Source organism: Pithys albifrons, chromosome 17 (genome assembly GCF_047495875.1).
Source record: "Pithys albifrons albifrons isolate INPA30051 chromosome 17, PitAlb_v1, whole genome shotgun sequence".
Lineage (NCBI taxonomy): Eukaryota > Metazoa > Chordata > Aves > Passeriformes > Thamnophilidae > Pithys > Pithys albifrons.
This window is the reverse complement of record NC_092474.1, coordinates 10098450-10121340: the sequence shown is the minus strand read 5'-3', so window position 1 is coordinate 10121340 and position 22891 is coordinate 10098450. Positions and strand designations below refer to the sequence as shown.

General features: G+C 40.0%; 1 protein-coding gene across 1 annotated transcript in view; it reads left to right on the top strand.

Annotated features, from left to right (window-relative positions):
• Positions 1–22891, top strand: part of SPECC1L (sperm antigen with calponin homology and coiled-coil domains 1 like) — a 65239-nt gene that overhangs the window by 24386 nt on the left and 17962 nt on the right. Inside the window, exons 6-13 of the mRNA XM_071571760.1 lie at positions 4907–4980; positions 5451–5626; positions 7369–7532; positions 9176–9267; positions 13950–14040; positions 15925–16008; positions 17852–18008; positions 21390–21492. Coding sequence (XP_071427861.1) covers positions 4907–4980; positions 5451–5626; positions 7369–7532; positions 9176–9267; positions 13950–14040; positions 15925–16008; positions 17852–18008; positions 21390–21492 — 941 coding nt within the window. The remainder of the gene's footprint in view (positions 1–4906; positions 4981–5450; positions 5627–7368; positions 7533–9175; positions 9268–13949; positions 14041–15924; positions 16009–17851; positions 18009–21389; positions 21493–22891) is intronic.

Here is a 22891-nt window from a genome sequence, read left to right as displayed (position 1 = left end):
AACTTGAAGCAAGTAAGAATAAAACTTCATCTCTTGACTCTGCCACTGTGCAAGAAATGGCAGGGACTTCCAATGAAATTCATGTTTACTCTGAACTTGTCTAGTTCCCTGTGCCTTAGTTCCCTCTCTGATCTCAAAGACCTGCTCAGACATTCCTACCACAGACTGGAATTCTGCAATTAGTCTCCATCTGAATGAGAACTTGTGCAATTGTACCCTGGCAAGCTGTATTTGCACAGAAATAATTTGTAATTTGCTACTTACAGAATTCAAAAGTCTGCTAGTCTTCCATGTTATTCAAAGATGAAACAAGATAGCAAAAAAAAAAACCAAAGCATGTTTCCTTTAACAGCAAGGGAAATATTCATAGAAAAGTTTTAAATTGGTCAGCTATCAAATAAATTTAAGCAAGCTAAATTGTTCATTCACCTGGAGCTGGTGTCTTCAGACTTGTGGGTGGCAACCCTTCTTTTATCTTGAAAGGCAATCACTGTTTCTCTTTACTAAACTGTTTTAAGTTTTTAATATGCATTTTTTTCTCTCTCTGCTAAAATACATTTACTTGGGAGCAGGAGCTCAGACACACAGTCAGCAGCTCTTTCTTGGTTCCTGAAGTCCTTTTGTAGCAAAGGTTGAACACTTTTCTACTGGATTTTTTAATCCCTTAACTGAAATACATTCATACAGGGAACTGCACTGCAGTCAAGTAAATATTTAGGTACTGCATATCAGTACCCACTTAAAGGCAGCTTTAGTGTTTAGATGCTTTTGCTTTGGGGGTACAACACAGCTGTCAGATTTTTCACTTAAAAGGGTAAAAATTCAGGCAGAGAAACCTCTGCCAGGGCAGAAATTTTCAACTAAAATTGCCACAGTCTTTGTTACTAGTTGCTGTTGAAATAGTGTGGAAAATTCAGCTGTACCGGGTGATGGCCTGGCGTGTTCCCTCAGGGAAGCAAGTGCTGTGTGTTGTTTGCAGGAGGGAGGGTGGCATCTAGTGGCAGGAGGGCAGGATGGCACCCGAGGGGGTGTGTGCATTTCTAAAAATGTGTTTTTCTGACCACTTTAAAATTCTGTTCATGGGTTTATAATTAAACCTCTTTTTTTCGTGGTGGCCTCTAAGCAGTGTCTGCAAAGAACAGCATTATGGAAAGTCTGGGACTTGGAGGTGGTACATACATTTAAAAGACAGAATTCTAATAATTTGTATTAAAGTGACAGAAATACATATCTTGGTAGTTGTAAGTTCTCTTACTCTGGTGAGATTTTGGCCAGTTCTGCTGCTTTGTCAGCCAAATGTCCAATGCCTCTGCTTTTAAATGTGGAGGATTTAGTGTAGGTTTAGATATTATAAAGCAGTAGTTAGAAGAATGTTGGTTCTTCAGCCTAAATAACCAAGTGTAATAATAAAAACATAAAAGTTTTCTTTAGTGAACTTTGATTTTAGATTTTAAAATATGAAGAATTATAACCCACCCTTTAAGGAAGCAATTTGTGTAATGGCAGAATTACTGAGTGAATGCAAGTGATGGCAAAACAGCTGAAAAATGACAAGGGGTAAGTGATGGAAAATTGTCACTTAAAGAACTCACAAAAGACAGACTTTACACTTAGGAGAAAGATGCTTCACAGGTGAGGTGGTGAGTGCTCATTTAATTAATGGTTAATCAACACAAATACTAATGTAGCAATGGGAAATGCTCCAACACTGGCACTTAGGGAAGGCTTCACTGTGAGCTTTTCAAACATCAAGAAGAGGCACAATGAGCCTGGAATGAAACATTTCCACAGAAATCTGAGTGCTGATCTGTCCCGTTTGAGCTGTCAGTGTGTCTGCCTGCAGCAACTGGGGTCTCTGATTGGGACAGTGGGGTGCAAATTGCACTGATGAAAACTGTGTGCTCCTGACATCCATCCCCATGTGGGAGTCACAGAATGTGGCAGCTGAACTCGTTACTGGTGGCATGAAGAGTTTGGAAAGAGTGCTTCTGGATCTAAAAAGCCTAAGAAATATTCAAATAACTTGTATGGTTTATATACTGACCACTGCGCTGAGCTGAAACAACCTGTAGTGAGGATGTGTCTGTACTGGTGTGGAGGTGGGGACTGGCAGGGGTGGGCAGGGGCAGGGCTGGGCAGGGCAGGCACTGCACCAGGTGGCGGTGCCTCTGGGTTTCTTTCTGCCATCCCCAAAACCTTCTGCAGTCAGGTAGCCCAGCTGTCACATTAGTCATCCTCAGTGACTAAGGGGGAAAAAGCAACTTATTCTTCCAAGAATAATAAGAGTTCGTGGAGGAATTTTTTTCAGAAAACTTTGTCTCCTGATGTGCAGAAAATGGGTACTTGTAGGTTTGTTACCAGTTGTCAGATGCTTTTTCTGAAGCCTGAAAAGAATGGTAGTGTGTTCTCTCAGCACAGGGTACATCTGCTAAGCATGTAAGTTCTCCTAATCTGTAACTATTTAAACCAGTGAAGTTTTAGGACAAGGGTAGATGAGCAAGAAGGTTGATCTGTCTAATGTTCAGTGAATTAATAGTTCTTTTGTGGAGCTGACAGCATTAGTTTTTAATTCTGCTATATCTCATTTGAGAAGGATCTTGACAGCAGTTATCAAATGAAATGGTTACATTTCCATATTTAATCCTTTTCTAACCTAGTGTTGGAAAAGTCAATTAGATGTTAATTTTTTAATTGTTAGTACTTTTTTTTTTGCTAATGGTGGACCCTTAAAAAATTCAACTTTCTCATTGCATTGGTCTATTGTCTGACATGAGCTCAAAAGCAAGATCTTTTCTTTTCTAATTGTAGTCTGCATGTCCCATCATTTTATTTTGCTGCCTTTTAGGTGGAGGCATTTTGTAAAATGTAGGTGTAATTTGCTCCTGCAGTAAACACAAGCAGTTTACTGGTTTGCCACTTTTGATTATCCTATTCATTCATCAACCTGTACTTACTTTTCCTTTTATCTTGATCCTCTTTGTCTGAGATCCTTAAAAGGAGGGGACTGGACAATGGTAGAAGTACCTGTCCTACCCTGCTGCAAATTCAGGCCTGTGGAGGTGGTTTGTGGAGCTTGTGAGGATGCAGAAAGGAAAGATTCCACAAAGCAACCTCTGCCTATTTTGACTACTTGAATTTTAAGACTGTAATTGGTGGAAGAGGTGAAATCACTTGGATTAGTTTTAACTTCTCACTACATTTCAAATTCAGTTGCAGCTTGTCTGTTTGGGTTTTTTTAAATCTCTTTGGTTGATTGGAAGAGCAGACTGTTTGCAACAACTGCTGAGAGTGCTCTGTTGTTTATGGTACCTGCAGAATATTCAGCCCATTGTGTTTCACTTCAAAGCATAAATGCGCTAAAACTTAGTGGTGCGTTTCATATCTCACAAACAATGGCACTACATAGGCTTTAGCTCTGGGTGCATTTACAGTTGCTGGTTTGTGGCTATTTTTAGATAGCTTGCTTTTAGTAGTAGAAATTACTTTGTTTTTAAAAACACTTTCTTTGAACTTCTTTTAAAAGTGAAAATGAACATCCAATTGATTTTGTTTCAAAATGTGTTTAAAGGAAAAGGAGGGGAGAGCAACCTTTATAACTTTGACCTAAATCTGCCCTCTCAGTGCTGACTTTGTGTATACAGAGACAATCTAAAAATCATAAAGCTTTACTTAAATATCCTGGTAGCATGAGATTTGGGTGGCCCATTCTGTCAGGCTTATCTTCAAAGCTTAAAGATCAGTTGGATGCATCTTAAAACATGCAGTCTTATAAGGGGGAGATAAATACAGAAATATCTTGTCTAATTTTAGTGTTTCAACTTTTCCAAGCCTGAGGGGTTATCATGTTTTCAGGCCAACTGAGGGTTTTATCATTCTTGTAAAGAAATTAACTGTGACATTAAAAGTCTTTGTACTTGGGGCTCTTGAGGAAAGTTTTTGTCTTGAACAGCCTTTATGTATTTAGGCACCTTCAGTCATGTTGTGGAGAGAGCATTGCTAATGTACAGGAAAAATATTTGTTTCCAGCTGGTCTTGGCATAATGAACCTGACCAAAAAAATTCGTGTTTCGTGAGTTGCTGCATCATTTTTACAGTTTGGAAACACCTACAGGATGCCATAGAAATAAACCCTCCCAGAATCCCAGGAGCAGTGAAGTGCCACGCTAATTAGAAATTTGCTGCGTTCTTCCTCATTAGTTGCTTAGTTATAAGAATGGAGTAATCAATCACATTGTCCTTGTGTATTGAATAAAGCCCCAAATGAGCAGTAATTGCAGTAGCCAGTCTGTCAGACGCCACCAGGAGCTGGTGCTGGGCGGGCTGGGAACCCTCTTGTGCCGCTGCTGACAGGTTTGGGGACCATCTCTCTCATCACACGGCTCACAGGCTGTAAACACAGACTTGCTTCACCCTCAAGTAGCAGCCTGATGGACAAGAATGTCCCAGTCTTGGGGTCACAAGGAGAATTTATCCCCATGGAAGGCAGGGCTGAGTGTTATGTCAGCTGCATTGGACAGGGAGTAAATTGTGACTCAGCAGGCTTTGTGCAGCTGCAGATTGAGGAGGGAGAATCCCCAGACATCCATGTTTTCAGGATCCTTTCATGTCAAATTACCTACCTTTTTATTTCTTTGTTACTTCTGTGTCATTTTAATATTGTGAATTGGGATTTGTGTAAGAACTGAGTTTGCTGATGCTGTTTTCCTCACCAGTCAGAGAATGATGTTACCTGTTAACACTCATTGTCAAATTATTTCTTTTCATACTGTGTTTCTCCAGATGGCTTTGGTTAGAAAAATGTATTCTCTGAGTAAGTTTTCAGAGGCATTTGCAATTTTTTAGTACCTTTTCTTAAGTAAATAGATCCCTGGCTAAGGTCTTACAGAGAATTTGACTTTCTTTCCAGATACGGTGAAAAAACTTCAGGACCAAAAGCATGACATGGAAAGAGAGATAAAGAATCTTCATAGGAGACTCCGGGTAGGTTAAAACCTTAAAATTCACTGAATTGTAAACATAGAGTGCTGTAAGACCTGCATGTGAAATTGTGAAAAGATAATATGATTAGAGGCAATAACATTAAAATAATTATTTTAATTAATGAGAGACAGGCACCATGGGAGATTTACTAACCTACAGACATGAAACAATTTCTGAAACCCTCTCATTGTCACAAAGATACAGCATTGGGCTTAAGAGAAAATGTTCTTCTGATGCATAGTTTAATATTAATCTTTTTGCCCCCTCCACTTTGAACATTTTACTTCTTTTTGGAAAAGAAATCCACGACCTCGAAAATCCAGTTGTTTCCAGCAAGACATTTTCAATCCGAGTTGCCATTTAGGTTATGCCTGACTCCAGGTCCTGTAAATTGTTTCCTGTAGCAGCAGAGGAAAATGAGGACTATTAGGGATAACCTTTGTGTTTACCTTCCCAATGGGTGCTGGCAGGAGGAGTCGGCGGAATGGCGCCAGTTCCAGGCGGACCTGCAGACCGCGGTGGTCATCGCAAATGACATCAAGTCCGAGGCGCAGGAGGAGATCGGGGACCTGAAGCGCAGGTTGCACGAAGCTCAGGAGAAGAACGAGAAGCTCACGAAGGAGCTGGAGGAGATCAAGTCTCGCAAGTATGCAAGTGGCAACAGGGGGATGGTCTCTCTGCTCAGGGGGGTACAGTTCTGGAAACACGATGTTGTAACTCTTAGTGAGGCTCCACAAGGTCATAAATTCCCTTGGATCTGTATTTCAAGAAGCTGCTTTATCCAGGCTGTCATTGGTCAAAATAGGTACACTTGTAACAACAAGATTTATTTCTTTATGGTGTCTCCTTAGTGCATCCAAGAATATTCAGTTTGGCACTTTCACAAAACCAGGTTGAAGGGGAGGATTTTTCCAGTTTAACAGCTAAACAGGATTGTGCTTCCCTCAGTGTGAAAAGCAAGCAGTGTTGGCTTTTCTGTACTGTCATTAATATTTCTCATTAGCAGCCAAGGCTTCTGGTATGGGTAAAAATACAGCTGAGGAGAAACCTTCATGTAATTCTGCATTTGTCTTGTTCTCTTATCTTTCCAGTGATAATTAGAGATGTTTTGTATATAAAAACATCTTAAATAAAAATAAACTGTGATGTATTGTGGCTTGAATTAGATGCTCCAGTTACTTAGAAACTGAGTTTTATCTGTCTTTCAGAAGCATTAAAGTTCAGCAATAGGAAAATCTTGGATGGCACTATTTGAATTCTGACTAAGTTGTCTCTAGGGATCAAATACATGTGTAGCTTACAATTACAATAATGATGTTTGTGATGTGTGTAGCTTAAACAGTTTTTTTTCCACATGGCTGGGAATTTTATAGGATACATTACATTTAACCCAGCATCCAGTAGGATATGACAGAGCACAGGCTATGGAACTTGGTAGGAACTGATGGTAGGAAGAGCAGACTGGTTACACTGAAAGAAGCAAATTATGTGGATGGATGAGTGGTGAGCGTGAGGCATCTTATCTGAGGATCACCAAACTGAGTAATGTGAATAATTCTTACAGTGATACATTTCAGCCAGAGCTGTAATTGTTACTTTCTCTTTGCAAGTAAACCTTTGAGGTTGCAGTTGCACTTCTGCAAGTAGAACTGGCTTGCTGATTGCAGTCAGAATATCAATTTTTTATCTGTACATGAGCATTTGCGGTGTTTGATTCACTGCAGACAACCGAATCAGCTTCCTTGGAAGTCATATAGGTACTGTGTTGGAGGGGAGGTGTTAGGAAAGTCTGTTGCAGTGTCTGAAGGTGTAAAATCAGTCAATGTGTAATTATTGCAGACTGTAGAAAACAGATTGCTTCAAACAGTTCTTGTCTTGTGAGTGACACTGAAGACAATAGCCATAAATATTCTGTACTAAAAATCTTATTTTTTTTATTAAATATGTTCATATGCTGCCTAAATATGTATGCCAGAAATTTATTCTTACCTCCTTAGTATAAATTTAAATTGTTTTTCATACATGCAGGAGGGAACAAAAGTCTCCCCTAAGAGATGACCATTTTCATGTGAAATGGCAAAATCCTTAAGTCTCAATTTTTTCCATGTGTATGTGAGAGGAGCAGGAATTAAGCCTTAAATAAAGTATTGATTTGATAGACCTTTCTCCAGATGCTAAACTCTATTGCTGACAAATAGTAAGACTTTACAGTGATAATTTAGGTTAATAATCTATATCAAAATTACAGTGGGAAGACAACTAGGTTAATGTAATGACCAATTTGGACCATAGATTTTAATTCAGCTTCAAATTTGTGTCGATTTTTTTTAAGACTTCACCTGTTACAATGTTTTTTCCATACCTGAAATGTGCTGCTATTGATTTCAGGCAGGAGGAAGAGCGTGGCCGGGTGTACAATTACATGAATGCTGTGGAGAGAGACTTGGCGGCTCTGAGACAGGGCATGGGCCTGAGCCGCAGGTCCTCCACCTCCTCAGAGCCCACGCCCACTGTGAAGACACTCATCAAGTCCTTTGACAGTGCCTCCCAAGGTGGGTGGGCCCCACAGGGCACGGGCTCTGCCAGGTGACCCTTTGGCAGGTGTTGGGGTGGTCACTTGTGATGGTTTAGCTGAATCCAAGGCGGGTTGTTCCACACTGCCATGCCCTGTAAGGGATGGCTGGGCCAAGCCAGCCCCCAGTGGGTTCCAGAACAGATTGTTCACTGCAGTTGAGTGCAAGCTGCATCCCTTTTTGTCTTGTCTTTATTTTCCCTTTACTGTCGCATTGCCAGTGACTCATTTGCTGGATGCTTTGATTCAATGCTCCTGTGTATTAGAAATACATAAACACATATGACACACATAATTATAGCTGGAAGCACAGCTGATTGCAGCCTGATTATTAAAATGTGAACTTAATGTGCCAAATTAAGCATTCTAAAAGCCATGTATTAGCTAGAGCTGAGTTTATTTCCTTTAATAACTTGTATTCTTATGCTCAGAGCACTGATGAAAGTTAAAGGTAAGATCCAGCCAGTAGCACCTACTCAAAGATACAGGGAATATTTTCTAAAATGGAAAGGGTCTCACTGTTGAGACAACAGACTTTACTGTAACTCTGCTTGTGGAAACAAGTGCTGTTGTTCTTCTCTGTAGATGAGCAGAATAAGGAATCCAAGTAATTCTCCTGAAATGAGAAACACTTGGGTTTTACCTTTGACTGCGTATGAGACCTTGTATGGATTAAAATACTTCCCTTGCCAAGTCTTGGGGTTTTGAATTTCATGTACAGTAATGTCACTGTAAGTCTCTGATGTAAAAAAGCTTCGTCTGAAGTAGATTAAGTTGCCAGAGAGACTTGCAGTTCTGCACTATGACAGCAAAGCTCCTTTTAATAGCTTATAACCTGAAAGTTTAAGATACAGAAGCACCTCTGTGTTATTTGGCAGTTGTTAATGGTTCTGTTTCCAGGCTTGTTCTCCTTGTTCATAGATATTTACAGTTTTTTACTTTTTTAGTGTTAATTTGGAAGGTTTTTTTAGTGTGTAACTGGAAGAAGGTGCTTTCTTGGCAGACTAAGTTTGGTAAAATGGTAAATTCCCTCTTCCTTCTTCTGAATCTTTTATTTTAAGCTAATATCTGTCTTCTTCCTCAGTATTTATGTCTAATCATGATGTTGAACAATCAGATGACTGATTCATCAACTTAGATTTTTTTGTACATTTCTAAACATGTTATTTGTTTACTCCCCATTTAAACTCTTTAATGTCTAGTATTTGTGGACTTTGATTAGAAACTTGAAAGGAGAAGCAGGTGATATAGGTTATCTTTCTTGTCCTACTGGCAGAGCCAGGAGCCTGCTGCTATCTCTATCTGGAGATCAGAGAACTAGTAATGCCATCATTTACATCTGCCAAGGTAATGGTATCCTGCACCTTAGTCCTGTCCACCCCCAGTAAACTTATGCTTTTACTGTGGATGATAGACAGAAAAATGAGTGTAATTGCAGAGGAGTAAATGTGTAGGCATACTTTCAAATGTTTTTTCAGTCAGTTACTAATTGAAATTCTGAAAGATGTGATCTGGTAGAACTAGGAATGTAAAGTACAAGGTGAGGGTTGGCAGTAACAGCCCCCTGGTGCCCTGCAAACCAGGGCCATGCTCACAGTGTCTTCCTTTCTGTGTTCCCTATAGTTCCAAGCCCTGCTGCTGCCACGATTCCTCGCACTCCCCTGAGCCCCAGTCCCATGAAAACTCCCCCAGCTGCTGCTGTGTCCCCTATGCAGGTAGGTGTTCTGTGACTGCACTTAATCCTTCCTTGTGAAGAGGAGGATGTGGAACTGCAGGTGGTAACATACAGATACTGGCTGCCTTTGTGGGGAAATAATGATAAAATGTTGCCTGAAGTTATTACTGAAATGTTCAGTCTAGCAAGAGTCACTGAGAAACACATTGTAAATACAAGATGTGGCATAATTTGGAAGCTCTTGTTGAATCTTCCAAACCATTGCTATTCCAGTGCTACTGAAAAGCATGAGAGGAAAACGTTACCTGCATTCCTTTCTTTGAGTTGCTGTTTGTCTGTTGTTAATCCTGTGCCTGGCACAGAAACAGCAGTAATGCCCCTGGGGCAGTGGGCTGAGATCTGTGCACTGTCAGCACTCACCAGTATAAATATATCCCATCTTGCCTTGGCTTTCACTATAGGCCTGACCAGAGAGGAGTGAAATAATTGTGAGTTTCTTATCTTGGTTTGTTTTGCACTGACAGAGTTGTGGTTGTGCTGTGTGTTTGTTCTGTCCTGTCCCTTCCAAAGCTTTGTCCGTTGCTCAGCTGCTGTGGGAGCCACTGAGGTGGCATCATCAAGACTCTGGTGCTCAGCTTTGCAGATCATTGCTAGGTTTATTATCTCACTTCACTGTGTGAAGTGAGAATTTGGCCAAAGCAAAAATATTTAAGGACAAAGCAGATGGGACCAGATTCATAAAGAAAAATTAAAGCATGTGCTATGTGTTTTACTCCTTTAATATCAGTAATTCTCCTGTTGCCTTCAAGATACTGCTAACCACAAGTTCCAAAACTTGGTTTTTACTGTGGGTCAGTGTAATGTTTTGTGGTAAGTTCTCTCTGCATGAACTGAGGACTCTATAGCCATAATAACTTTTAGTCCTTAAGGAACAATACCTGGAACGGATTGACTGTTCTCCTGTGCTTAGGCTAGTGCAGCTTTTATTCATTTAAGAGTGAATTTCATGAAACAAATAGCCTCAAAGCAAAGAGAAAGAATTAAATGTTTTTTTGGGAGAGCTTCTGCTGCTTCTTGTGGTTCAGTCATTCTTGACAGCAGTTTTCTAAATTAGTTAAATGTGGCAAGTTCTCTGACAGATGCTTTGTTCCTATTGATCTGTCTTTATATTTCTGTTTATTTCTGTGCTCTGGTAGGAGGAGACAGACTTAGTCTCATGTTCTAAAAGGCTAAACCAGAGCTTTGCCAGACAGGAGACTTTTCCATGAAGCCTAAGGCTTATTTCACTTTATTTATCTGTAAATTAACCATGAACCAAAGCAATCTCTTAGAGTACTGCAAACCTTGCAAGCTCTTGTTTGATGATCTCTGTCTGCCAGGATTACTGAATTTTGAATTCAACTTCTGCTGTAGAACCAAGTCATTAACAGCTGGGTACTCACTGGTGGGAAGCATTGCCTGAAAAACGGTGGGAAGGGCATGTAAATGAGAACAGCTTCTATTGTCTTTTTAAAGATAGGTGGTTTTCTTGAAAGTGTTTGTAATTACCAAGAAGGCAGCTGGGGTTTGTGACCTCAATTATGTAAATTGCATTTAAGGAATGTTTTCTGCTCAAGAGAGAAGGGGCTTGGGTTCAAACCAGTGTTCATCTCTTCATTGTTTTCACACTACTGCCCTGTTTGCTACTTTTGTGCTCTGTGCAATTTTTTGAAAACATTTTTTGTCCGTGTTTCTGCTCTCTTGCAATTGAAAAGCAAGATTATAATACGTAATCACTATCAGCTCCACATTACAGAAGTAATGCATGGTTTAAGGTCTTGAGGAAAGGTGGAAGGGCTGATGTCCTTATTATCATTAATCTCAGTTGTTTTTAAATACTGTCATAGGGGAAATATTTACATGGGCAACTACTGACAAACTGGCACAGAGTTGATACCATGATGAGGTGGATTGGTTGCAAAAAGATTCTCCAAATACAGATGCATCCACATGTGCTTTGTGTTGGACTGTCATGAATTTCCTGTCCTGAAGGGTTTCTGTTTGCTTGGTTTGTTTTGCTTTGCAGTAATATATGTATGTATAAGGAGATACATTCTTGGATACATTTTGCAACTGAAAACGAACAAACAAACCCGTTTCTGGCTTCAGGTCCAAGCCTGCAGTGGAACATTGCTGTGTTTTACTGTGGCTCTTAGCAGTGCTGCAGAACAGTTCAGGGAGAGAGGTATGAAGAGAATGCTCTTCAGAATGTGCAGACAGCCCTGCTGGGTTAGCCCAGGGCTTAGCTGGTCTGGAATGCCACTGAGAGTGGCCAAAGCAGATGCCTGGGAAGAGTGTAAGGACAAGGGAGTGTATCTCCAGCTTTCCCTGGGCACATTCTTTTTCTGTTTTATGGCTGGAGGACTCTAAAGCAGAGGTGTTTTCAGATTTACTGGGCACCACTCAGTGTCCTGGTTTGCTTTGAGCATATAAACTTCCAGCTCCAGGCAATTTAATGTCAAAGATTTCTATATCTTAACCACTTAATATGTGGAAAACTCTTCAGAAATGTGTAGGTGCACTGACACAAAGTGCACACTGCAGTGCCAGGTGACCAGGAACAGGTACCTGCACAGTGGTTAGAGGTTGTTTCCTTCCATAGCTGACAATAGACATAAGGATGAAAATTGAGAAGCAAAATAGTTGAAGGGATTGGTTCATCCTGCCACAGTTGTGTCTCAAGTTTGAAGTGTCTCCCAGAGACTTGTGCACTGCAGGTGGAGCTGGATGAGCATTAGTTGGTCCATTTTCCTCTGGTTTACAGTGTATTAGTCACTGTGTTACTTGTGGGATCTGGAAGCTCTGCAGTCAGGAACTGAGAGCAGTGCAGGTGAGCCCTGTGCGCAGTGTCAGCAGGAGCACAGACACAGTTTGCTTTATTGCAAAGAGATCAGACCAATATGCAGAGAGTTACCAGTTCAGTAACAGCCTCTTTCTGACAGTACCCATAAAGGATGTTTGTTTTGAAGTGGTACCCAGAAGCTGAGAAAGTGATGAAGGTGGGTGGTTATCCAGCCCTGTGTACATACCTTTGTGTCCTGGCTGAAGGTCTGTACTCCCCTGTCGCTGTAATGACAGTCCCAGAGCTGACCAAAAGGAATATTTTCCTTTTAACCTCATTATCTGACTATTGTGGCTGCAGGTGGAGGAGGTGCAATGAAATGGCTCTCAGTTTGAGACAGTCCTTGACCTTTACTTAGGAAATGTTCTTTGATTTTTTTAAATAGGTGACATGAACTTTAAAGGTAGTGTAAGTTTGAGATACCAGTTCTTGGGGGAAGCTGTTGTGGGCATTTCTGTGCCTGGCTCACTATCACAGTCATTTGCACCTGCACATTTCAAGGTATAATCTTTGATATATGAAGTGATGAAACTCTTCATGCTATTCTTTGGCAGGTTTTTTTCTCCATTTGATTTCTAGCACAGAACCACAACTCTAGTTTGACTCTAAATGATGGATAAGTAGTTCTGTAATCCTGCCTGGGCTACAGGATGCTGCAAAGTATATACTGTTAACTCCTTTTAATCACGGTTTGGGATTTTTCTGTCTTGCCTGCTTAATTTGGCATGAGAAACATCTGACCTGTAGTATTTTATGAAGATGACACTCATTTAACCTTCTCATCTAATCTTGGGCCAGATGGAGGGCTGAAAGAGTTTTCAGGATAAACACATTAGTGGACTGATTATGATTAAATATTGGAATCTAATAGAACAGGGTGTATAAAGAATGAACTGTAATTTGCAATGGGCTCTTTGCAATGATTAATTTAAAATAATGGTAGACAATCCTCCATGAGTCTTCAGCAACTGATTCAGTTTCAGTAACTCTAAGGGTAATTATTGCCTTGTACAGTTCACTTGTGTGAGACTAAAATGCTGCTTTCAGTCCTATTCAGTGTTTACTGAATTGTGTGAGTCTCAACACAGCTGTGAGCCTGTGCTTGCACTTTAAGGTGTTAGAGGCCATGCATTGCTAAATATTTTATATAAAACTTGAAAATATTCTATTCATAGCTAATTTAGAGCAGAACAGAAATTAAAGTAACCTGAGAAGGAAAAAAACCCTTGTATTTTATTACATATCTGACAAATCTTTAACAAAAGGTCCCTCTCCAGTTGTTCCCAGAGCATCTCAGTTAAGTGTGTGGGAACAAAAGCTCTTGACATGCTGAGTAAAAGCATTTTTTCAGTAGCGTTTTTCTTAGCAGAGGGTACTTTGTGTCACTATTCCCAATACACCATTATCCCAACTTTCCAGGAAAAGGCACAAAGCTGTGAAGGTTTAGAAGAATAACACAAATCAAGCACTAAAACCTTGACTGTATATAAGGGCCTGTATTAGTTGAAAGAAACACATCAAGTTTAACCAGAAAAGGTTTGTTCAAACAAAATACAGGAGGAGGTGAAAATTAATACAAAAACTGCAAGAGAATTCACAACCTTAATTTGCAATGTTGGTCTGAGGAACAGGTTTCAATTTAAAGAAATAAATGTGACAATATCAAGGCACAGTGTGTATATTCAGATTAGCAAAAGCATTTGTAAAGGTTCCTTTATTTTTTAAGTTTTTTCAAATTAGCAATTAATGTAGTATCTGCATTTCTAGAACTGATTCTGATGCTCCACATTTGGTTTTTTTACTTTCAAATTGTGGTTGACAGCAGTGTTTTTCCATTTCAGAGGCATTCTATCAGTGGGCCAATCTCAGCTGCCAAACCCCTCACCACACTGACCGACAAACGGCCCAGCTATGCAGAAATTCCTGTTCAAGGTATCGAGCCAAGTGCATCCAAACTTTGTTTTCAGCAATGTTGTTAATAATTGTGTGGGTTTTTAAAAGTCATTTAGTATCCAAAGCATTATCATGTTACATGTTACCAAAATATCTTCATAGAATATCTTGTGTTCAAGTTCTTACTCCTTGTATTTCATCACATGTGGTGGCGTAACATAAAGATGCTTTGTCTGAATTTCCTACAAGACCATGTTTGCATGCTGAGAACTTGGCATTATTCTGACAGCTTTAATGTGTGCATAAGTTAAGATCACTTGTAAAATCCAGATAAGATAAACTCAGGGTCATGTGTGCAGCTGTCTTCCAGATATTAAAAATATCCCCCTCTAGGGTTACATTATCACTGTCTGGTTGTGGGTTTTTCAGCCCCCCAAAATGAACCAAGGATGAAGGCTGGAATTGCATTGCAAGTGAATAGTAAAATATAAACTTATTACTGCATCTTCAGCATCCAGATGAAGAATTGAATGGAATTGAGTGTTGATTTATCTATTTCCCAATATTTCCCTGTTCTGTGAACTTTGTTTTGTCTCTCAAAACACTGTTCACAATGTGCTCTTCCTGTGAGAATGAATGGCTATCATGTGTTGGGTGTAGCTCTCTGATTTATGCCTGCTTTAGGGTTTTTTTGTGTGTAGATGTTTCTCAAGATAATTCCCATATGACTCCAGGCTGAATATTTCCTCTCAATTTGGTATTCCTGAGGTCTGATGTTTTGTAAAGAGTTGGAGTTTTTTTTGGTACCACTTCATAATAGTCTGTATGTGCCAGATTTCCTTCTTGCTTTTGTTGAATCCATATTGAGGTTATTTGTCCAATGCAGCTGCAGTTTTAATTTTAGAAACTTTGGTATTTTTAGGAATATTGAAATGCCTTTCCAAGAAGATAATTCAGGATTCTTTAATTGTTACAGAGTTCATGGGTAGACATAAGCTTAAACACAAAATGAGTGGTATGTTTTACATGGCTCCTGTTTTCCTCAGAGCCAGTGAATGCAGGAGCAGGACTGGGTTGCAGGAGTGACTGTGCCAGACAGAATTCCTGTTTACAGCCACAGAGATGTATTTTTAACACATCTCTGTAGCAATGTATGTTTCTTGTGTCACGTTCTCCACTAATAAATGGGGTTTCACTTTTTTTAATCCTTGTTCTTAATTTCCATGGGGTTTTCTGTTCCAGAACTGTCTTCTAAGTGTTACTGCATAATAGTGTGTAAAACTTTTGTTTGCAGCTTAAAGGTTCACTTGAAGGAATATTTCATAATAGGAAATAAGTTTTGATTTGGTTGTACAGAAAATTAATTTTGTTGTAGATTTTTTACTCATTTGCAGGAGGCACAACTAGTCTTGCCATATAGTTTGTGAAGGCACCTTTTAGACTCCACTGCATGGAGGAGGAAAAGAAAACATGTGTGGCTTTATATAATAATAAAATAATTTTAAAAACCACAAAAGCCCAACCCAACAAACCACAGGGAGGGGGAAAATCACCTGAGGGACAAAGCAATTTGATTTACCAATACACATTGTGAATGGCATATTGAATATTTTTGGCCATGTGCTAAATGGAGGTTCCTTTCTTAGCCTTTTGATTTAACAATTCAATTTTTACACACCAGGGGAAGTGGATTAGCAAGAGGCTGTAGGGAACAAGCATTAGGGAGGTTGTGCTGCATTCACAGTGACCCTCTTGGGTAATGAGCAATCTTGGGCCTTCCCTCTCTTACACACACCATCGAATGCTGTCACTAAAGCAGCCAAACTCAGGCCCTGGTGGGCAACGTGCCTGGCCCAGACCCAATGTCTGACCCTGCTCTGGATCCCCAGCAGTGACGTTGTTCTCTCCTCTGTGTCTCTGCAGAGCATTTGCTGAGAACCTCCTCGACCAGCAGACCTGCCTCGCTGCCCAGAGTCCCTGCCATGGAAAGTGCCAAAGCTATTTCTGGTAATGCCACAGTTTCTACATGATAAACAATAGTAGCACCTCTCATTTCAGTGCTGTCCTTACAGATATGCTTTGCCAAGAGAGAATTTGGGCTTCAGACCATCAAGCTCTTGTCACTAAAACCCTCATTTTGGATATTTGGAATAACTTATTTTTCAGTGTTCAAGTTTTCTATTGAAGTATTTGGGGGAAAAAAAAATCTCAAGTCCAGTGGTAAAATAATATTTTATTACTTCAAGTGGAACTGAAGAGGTTTTTTTTCTAATTGTTTTTCAAGTGTCCTTAGTGTTGCTGTGCAGACTTTCAGCAATATGTCAGATGGATCAGTATGGACTGTGCATGTAGCAGTTGACTTCTGTGTCATCTTTCATTATATTACAAATAATTTTGGTGTACAAGTTATGTGTGAAGAAAGAAACTCTTTCTGACTGTTGCTTTTCACTCTTTGGATGTAGGATTTTTTTTTTGAGTGAGGCATAGAAGCATATTTTCCTTTTCTAATTAAGCAATTCCATTTTTGTTTGTGGAAAAAATTATTGCAAATGGCTTAAAACAGTAGGATTATTCTTTTTAAGTGACAAATGCATTATTATCTGTTATCTAATGCATAGAAATGTTTCCCCATATTATCTGGTAATAGCAAAACTTCCACCCATTCTGTAGGACAAAAGAATCTTTGCAATTAATCATTTTAAAACAGTCCATTTTGTGATGGCACAACCTACAAATACCCTTCAGTGTTGCTGATGGTGGTTGCTGCACAGTACATGTGAAGTTTGCATTTTAAAAATGTAGGCTTGCTAAAGGCAAGTTTATGTAGAGTGTTAATTTACCATCAAGCTGTATATATTGATAGCTCAGCATCAGCAGGGGACTCTAAAAACAAATCTTTACAAATTATAACACAAAGAGGGTGATACTGTAAAGTGATACTTTGTATAAACTAGGCAGAATTCCTTTGGGAGAAATATTTTTTAAAAAACACCTATATTTGAGTAAATGTTTACAAAAAGATGTGTTTTAGATAGTTCTAATTTGTCCTAAAACCACAGACTTCTGTCTGGTACTTATAAATCAATGTATTTGCCCCCAGGTCGTTGGAAAGTAAGTCTCTGATTGACGTGGAGTGTTACATGTTTGGTTTGCACAAACATAAACACTGGTGATTGTTTAGGTGTAAAGGCAAACCTCATACTTTTGACTGGCAACTTTCCCATGTAGAACATGTCACCAATCCAGATTTGGCCTTTCAGAGGACAATGATTGTGCTTTCATTTGAAAGAAAAATCGTTTCCTTTGGTAAAATGAAGCAAGCTCTGAGGAATGTGGCTGAATGGACTCAGGTCAAAGCTTGATATACTTGTTGATGATACTTAATTAATGTCCAGAGATCACATGCATGCCAATTCTTCATTAAAATTAAATGAAAATAAACCAGCTGCCATCTCTAAACTGTTTTGGATTTCTTTTTTCTAAACTACTCGAAGCTTCACAGTGTAACTATTCAGACTAGAGAAGAAATGTTTTGGTCTTAGAATTCCTTCTCATTCATTAAATCCTTCAGATGGAAGTAGTAATATTCCATTAAGATACATTTTTCAGATTTTCTTTGCTTTAAGATACAGGCTTGGTCATAAATGTTGCCAGTGCAGTGTAAATCCTTGGTGTTTCCTAAGTGCAAGGTATCCAGAAGAATGCAGAAACCTTGTGCTGGATATAGGTTTCTGTGCTTGGTGTCTGAACTAATGCTTGTTTAAGAGCAAGAATAATTTTGATAGTTTGTATACAAATGATAAATATGACAAATATAAAGTGATAAGTATATGGGCTTTTCCCTCCTTAGTCTCTCGAAGGAGCAGTGAGGAAATCAAGAGGGACATCAGTGCCCCTGATGGAGCATCCCCAGCATCTCTCATGGCCATGGGCACCACCTCCCCCCAGCTGTCCCTCTCATCCTCCCCCACAGCCTCAGTCACCCCCACGACCAGGAGTCGGATAAGGTAAGACAGCCTTGGTGGGGGTAATTCCATCTCTGTGCACAGCTGGGTGTGATCCTGACACTGAGAGTGCAGCCCCCTTGCTGCCCACACAGGAACATCTGCACTGATCCCTGCAGAGCCTCAGAGGGATGTGTTAGCAGGTCAGGACTTGGTTTCAAAGTTAAAGTCAGGCTCTTTAGTGCTTATGAGTTAATAACAAAACTTGATGCTCCACTAGAAAACCAAGCTAAGTCGTGTCACTAAATAATAATACCAGTTCCAAATACCACAAAGCCCAATTCAAGCAGTGAGTTTAGAGCATGTAGAGCAGGTCATGCAGAGTGGCTTGGGCCCAGTGATGAACCTCAACTTCTGTAATGCCAGCTGAGGACAAAAGCAGCATGTCTAGGTCTAAATCCCAGACACTGACAACTCTTCTAAATAGCCAGGAGTGAACGGGCCTGGGTTATTTGTCCCACAGATGGAATCAGAGTGCAGGTCTGAGTAACAAATGGCCAGACAACCCCCTTTGGTTAGTAAGGCAAAAAGATAAGTCTGTGGTAAATTTAAAACTTTTCATATCTGTTGTGTTGTCAGTCAGAGAACTTCCAAGTATTTAATCCCCCTGTTACCCAAGTGAGGTGTGTCCTTAGCCCTGCTTCACAGATTGGGAACTGGCAAAGGTTAAATGACTTTCTCTGTACCATTTCTCACAAAGGTTTTGTACAGCAGAAATATTAAACTCTTAATGTTCAGAGACACTTGCAATATTTAGTAACTACAGCATAAAAATCTGAAGTTACAGCTGAGGATGTTATTGAAAGGGATTTCCCTGAAGTAGCTGAGACAGACCTCAATGCTGCCCCCTTTTCACTGTGCAGAAATGATTCTGAGTTTGGATCTGTGGGTTCTTTACTAGCAACAGTCAGTGCTAGTAAATTTAAACTGAATACATGCAGAAATAAATTTTAAAGATGAAACACCTGTCCATGTCCTTTGAGCTGGTAACGTGTTTGAGTTGCATTGTTGGAGCTTGCAGACTGTGGCAGGTCCATGACATGTCAGTGTGAAACTGCAGTTACAATGATGAGATCATTGCTGTGTAGAATGCAATTCTCAGTCCCCAAAAGCCTCCCTGGACTCTGCAGGAGTTGGGGTGGGGTGATGAGCAGGGTCTTTGGAATCACCCTCAGAATGTCTCTGCTAGACTTGGGTTTACGTGATGAGGTGTCTCAGTTTTCCCCTACCTTTTCCTGGAAGTTGTTGTAAAATGCACAGTTATTGCTGTAGTTCACTAAAACAAATACTTGCAGTTTACTGCTCCTGATCTGGTTCAAACCTTATTGGCTCTTTGGTTTGGATTATAGTTGACCCAATATACTAACATGTAAGATTTATGTGTCAAACAATTTCTCATTGTCTCCATACCAACTAATGATAATTTATTTTCTTCAGCAGTGTTTCCATAGCTGTGAGAACCTGATATAAACCATGTGCTCTTACTGGAATTTGAGAACAGGCTGTACAGCTCCCTCATGGCTAAACAGTATGTTTAGCATAAAAAGAGAAGGAGTTTTTCATTTGGGTTCTCATGTTGTCCCAAATCTCTGGCCTTCAGTTCTCATAATGTTGCATAATTCTTATTATAGATTGAAGATGCAATCCCACTGTTACTTGTTTGAATCACCAGTAGAGAAAATACACCAATTTGTGTTGTTGAAATTTTTACTGGTATAAGAACTGAAGTACAGGATTCTGTGAAGCATCAGTCTGGCTGTGTGGTGCCTGTGGAGTTTAGATACAGTGACCTGTTCAGACAGTTTATTTATTTCATATGTAAAATACACAATTAATGGCTTCCTTGTCATGTTAAATCTCTGAGATGAGCACTTGAGTTCAAAGGCTCATAGTGCCTCTCTGCATCAAAGGTGGGAGTTTGTTTCCTGTTTATTGTCCTGCTGTGCTGTATTTTCACAGACAGTTCAGCTGTTACCTCAGCAACTCCGAGATCTTGCCATCCCTCTGGCCAAGCAAATTGCAGTACATGTACTTCAGATTAGTGCCTGAGAGCATTTCCTTGTCTGCTGGGACATGTTCTCTTCTTTTATGCTTTGAGCAACAGATGCTGATCCATGGAAGAGTCTCTGGTGTTCTGTTTGTAGCACACGTGCAGGAGGGAATCCACATTCCCTGGATGCTTTCTTTGCCCCTGGCAGGATCTGGAGAATTGCTACCTGCAAATCTGCAGCAGGGAATCCACTGATGATACTCTGTATTTCCACATTCCACCCCTTTTCCCAGTGACCAGATGGGTTGTAAAGAACAAAGAGTTGAAGATACCAGAGTGAATGTATATGATCTGTGTCTTTGTGGAAATATGCAGAAAGAATAACTTTGGATATCATCTCTGTGGATGTTGTGACAATTGTGTTTATATCTGCATAGAACTCTTTAAAAATGGCAGGTGAGGAATCCTTTGCAGAATGGGTTTACTGATAACTATCTTATTTTAATTTTCAAAATAGAAATTATTAAAAATAAGAACAACTGCTGGCACAGTTTACATGCAATAACCAAGGTCCATAAGTGGTGTAACACCTGCTCAGTCAGAGACTGTTCATTAGAGTATCTGTAGAAATACTGAGTCATGTAACCAGGCCCCTGCAGAAATATTAACCTCTGTAATATACATTTTTTTTAATCTAAGCAGTCATTTCTAAAGCCTGGTAAAGAGATATTTGTAATGTAAGATTTATGAAAACATGGCCAGCTTAGTTATGATCTTTTCTTTTCTAATCTTTTCTTAAAGAAAAAAATACTTAAGATAGCTTGACAAACTGGAAATGAATTTAATTGATAGCTTTTGTTGTGCTAATACATCAAATGGCAGATCAGCCTACAGAGATCTCCCTCTTCTTTTTTGAGAACTCCAGATCTCAGGCACATGTTCTGTTAATAACACTGTGCTGCTCATATGCAAACTTCTTGTTTCAAGGTGACATTTGTAATCAGCCATGAGATGCAAAAGAGATAGCATCAGTTTATTCTCTTTCTAAATACAAAATAAAGTCACTTGAGTTAAGCTTAATGGTTCAGGCTGGAACTTACAATGTTATGAGTTTAATTTTCTGGACTCTTAGAAAGAAATATCACTGAGGTTGAAAGACTTAGGGAAAAAATCTTAAAGGGAAGAGAAGGACGAGTTGCTAATGAAAGAATTACTCCAAACTAAGTCTTCAGTCCTCTGCAGGTATTTCTGTGTATTCTGGTTTTCAGTCAGTAGTGCTGTATCCTACCACTTCCATCGTGACAATAACTTGCCCTTCTATTTTGGCCTTTACCAGTGCATATTTCTGTTGCTTGCACTCTAAGCTCCAAGTTGCACTTCTGCCTTGCTCCTAGGGAAGAGAGGAAAGATCCCTTGTCTGCCCTGGCAAGAGAGTACGGAGGATCCAAGAGGAATGCCCTGCTGAAGTGGTGCCAGAAGAAGACAGAGGGGTACCAGGTAATTGCTGGTTAATGTGACATGCTTGTGGCTGTGCCCCTTTGAGCCTGCCCTGGCACCAGCCAGGCTGCTGCACACCTGACTGCATCCACTGCAGCAGCCTGGCATGTCCTGTACTCCCCTGGGAACACACCTGCCAGTCCTGCCCTAACCAGCACTAACAGCTCCTCAGTCACTCTGCTCCACCAGAACTGCTTTTCCTTAAGGGGGCAGCTCCTCTGCCTGAGGCACAGGAGGTCAGCACTTCACAGGCTGCACTCTTGAAACTGTAGCTGAAACTTGAGCAACTTAAGGTTTAAATTAACGTTTCTTGATAGGTAATTAGCATAGGTGGTTGGGGTTTTTTTAATCTTTTAATGTGCTCCCATTTAGCCTCTACTTAGGAACAGTTTGTTTTGTGAAGGTGGCATTGTCTTGCATTTTGAACTTGGCTTTCTACTGCAGTTGCAGACTTTTTTTCTTTCAGTTAGTCCAAATGTTATCAGAAGCCAAAAGAACCAACAAGATGTAGCTGTCCAGAGCTCTCCTGATTACATTATTTTTTCACAAGAATAGTGGCTTCAGCAAACTAAACCAGGATGTTAATAGTCTGACCATGATGTATTTGTTTGGTTAACTTGTATTGAAAGTGTTTGGGTTCCCAACACAATCCTCAGTTTAAGAACTTTACTCTTTCCATGACTTGAGGCTCACAATGCAGGAGGAAGTTGGGAGCTGCATAACAGGATGGTCTCCCATCCATAGGAAAGTCGTGCTCAGTACAATGGACAGGCTGGATATGAGCCCTCCCCTCCTTCCTGTGGCACGTCTAGCTCTCAGCTGGGCTATTTCTGAGCATAAGCAGCTTTGTGCAAAGAGCCTTTCTCCTTCCCCACATTTTGAAAAAGGCAGGATGTTATATTTCTTTATAAATCCTCTAACTAAGTGCAAAAATATTTTCCCCTATTGTCTTGAAATGAAAGATGAATTTGACAGCTTTGTTAATCTGGTTAGGAAGAGTGATAGAAATTATTCCACACTTTTCATTCCACAGTTGTGTGCACATGCAAGAGCATGCTTCTGGTTCTATAGATTGCTGCTTATAATTCCTGGAGTTTTGGAAAGGTTTTATATGGGTTTTGAGACACTGTACTTGTTTCCAAACCTGCCCTGTGGTACTGAGGAAGCACCCTGAGCATCTGCAGGGCCCTGCATGCCTTCCTTGAGACTGTCAGATAGTATCAGGAGGTTATATTAAGTTACCCCTTGGAGAAGAATGTCTTTAGCTTTAGGCACACTCATTTTTCATTTATTTGTTGTACAGAATTTGATTATTTTCAGCATCCCCTGAAATTCAATTCTGGTTGAACACCATGCTGGTGTTCTGATGTTTGAAGCACACCCAGCACTGGGTTCACTG